Consider the following 2,234-nt stretch of genomic DNA (forward strand, 5'->3'; position numbering starts at 1 on the left):
ACTTGTAATAGAAAGGAGAGGATAAATAAAGACGTTATGATTGTCCAAACACAACACAGTCCATCCATTCAGTTTCAGTTGTTTATAGTGTTCAATACACAGACGATCACATGTATAAAACATCGGGTATCAAAATGTAATAACTTTTTATCCTTTCACCCACAACCCAAGAGATTGACATAGAACAAATTAAAGTAGATACTAGTCCTACACTCCTACAACAACTAACTCTTGAGTGTTGTTTTATAAAGCATGCAACTGAGAAAATTAAAAGGAGTCATTAAAATATATGAAGAATTAGATAGTATGAATATTAACCAACTGCCCAAGGTCATGGCTACGCACTTTCTGCTTCTTGGTTTCAGACAGGAATTAAACATCACCATTCTATCATCTGCTAGGGAACACCTTTCTGATTTTAGAACCCTCCCCTCACATGCACCACCACCCACCACATTCCTACTATTTCATTGCAAATTTCGTTTTACCGCGATCCGTAAATTAAACATAATCGGTATATCCCCTCGTGACTAATGAAATGTTGGCATTAATTTAAGGTCTTGAACATTTGAGTACAAGTGAAGTGATTATCCCTAATCAGAATAAAATAAACAGGATGAGAAATTAAACTAGGCAAAATATTATGACTAACTAATACCAGCAATTAAGGAACAAACGAGTGTAACATTTATTACAACTAATGATGATTAGAGGGAGATTAATTAGGAAGAGGAGGATGAAACATTGCCATTAGGGCCAAGATTAACACCGCCAACAAGAGGACTACCAGTACTATCACTGTGCTGAAGATTGTTAAGCTGCGCCTGCTGCACCTGATCCCCACCGTCTCCATTATTGTTAACATTGTAATTAGTGTTTCCGTTAACGTTGTTATTAATATTGCTGTCTCTTTTCCCGAGAGTACTTTTGTTGTTGTGCATCCACACTTTTAAAACGCTTCTATCCACTCCGATTTCACTGCAGAAATTTATTATGTCCTGCTCGTCTCGCTTCTGGATCTTCCACCCGACCCGTTCCGCGAACCCGAACATCTTCTCCTTCTGCTGCTGGCTGAACTTTGTTCTGAACCTTTTCCGGCCGTTCGGGTGGGCCCTGATGTGGGCTATGGGCGCGCTGTGGTTGTTTTGTGGGCCCATGAGCCCGTCGCTCAGAGCTAGCAGCATGTGCGGTGCTGACGCCGGGTAGGAAGACGAGATGGGCGGCGGGGACATGGAGCTCGGACTCTCCGGCGGCGGAGGACGGTGGCGGTGGTGTGGCTGGTACTCGATGAAGCTGTTTTTGGGTGGCAAAGTAAGCGACGAGTCCTCCGGGTCACGGCGGTGGAAGTTGCGGTGACACCCACACGCGGCGCATTTTAGCGACGTGGGGTCGGTCGGAGTGGCCGACGGCGACGGCATGAACTCGCCGCACCCGTCTAATGCGTGACCGCCCAAAGTCGCCGCGTGGTTCTTGAGACATTCTTTGTAGTTGACCACGACGGGAATGCTCGGCTTGCTCAAAGCGTTGTGCTTCAGTACGACGCCGTTTGAGAAAGACAGGGGTTTGGGGAGCTGGATCTTGGTCGGGGAGATCTCCAAGTCAGATTCATGGGTGGTTTTGATAGTTAAGGTGTTTGTGTTTGGTGTAGTGTTGGTGTTTGTTATGTCCATGATTCAAAGATGAAACAAACATGTACTAAAACCACAAGACTTGATTGTGTAAGTAGTGGCTTAGCTTGGCTTTGTTTGGTTGGTTGTTTAAGGTTAAGGCTTGTAAAGTGGTGGTGAAAATTAGATTTGGGGAAGGGGGGTTAGGGTTTGCAAGGGAATATGAAAGGTTGTTTATCCATGAAAAAGAGGGAGGTTAGAGTGATGATGTTAGAGAGAGAGAGAGTGAGTGAAATATCAGAGGGTTTGGTTTAGTACTGCGTGTTGTTATGGTTGACGATGAGATGGAGTGTGTAGATAATAAAGTTTATCTCCTGCTTTCTGCTCCTGCCTCCTCTCCTTAACCCACTCAACCCCTCTATTATTTCCCCAACTCGGATAAAATCCGTATTAAGTTATCAGTTCTCCTATCGTCTATTTGTTAGTTTTATTTTCTTATATTTTAGTCATATTTTACTCCATTTCAAGTTATATCATATTGTGTTTTGGAAGCTGTCATTCCAAATTCTCATATTTGTAGCAATATTTGAATATTTTGAATTTTAAATGAAATTCAAATACAAGTCC

At 42.9% G+C, this 2,234-nt stretch overlaps 1 protein-coding gene across 1 annotated transcript; it reads right to left on the reverse strand.

Moving 5' to 3' along the window:
- Positions 1 to 527: 527 nt before the first annotated feature.
- LOC108193524 (zinc-finger homeodomain protein 10) lies at positions 528 to 2,010 on the reverse strand. Its single transcript, XM_017360218.2, has one exon. It carries the CDS (start codon positions 1,668 to 1,670, stop codon positions 723 to 725), a length of 948 nt encoding a protein of 315 aa, XP_017215707.1. The 5' UTR covers positions 1,671 to 2,010; the 3' UTR covers positions 528 to 722.
- Positions 2,011 to 2,234: the final 224 nt, after the last annotated feature.

Source organism: Daucus carota, chromosome 7 (genome assembly GCF_001625215.2).
Source record: "Daucus carota subsp. sativus chromosome 7, DH1 v3.0, whole genome shotgun sequence".
Taxonomy (NCBI): Eukaryota; Viridiplantae; Streptophyta; class Magnoliopsida; order Apiales; family Apiaceae; genus Daucus; species Daucus carota.

Coding starts and splice junctions, on each gene's coding strand:
- LOC108193524 (XM_017360218.2), bottom strand. CDS start 1,670: ATGGACATAACAAACACCAACACTACACCAAACACAAACACCTTAACT.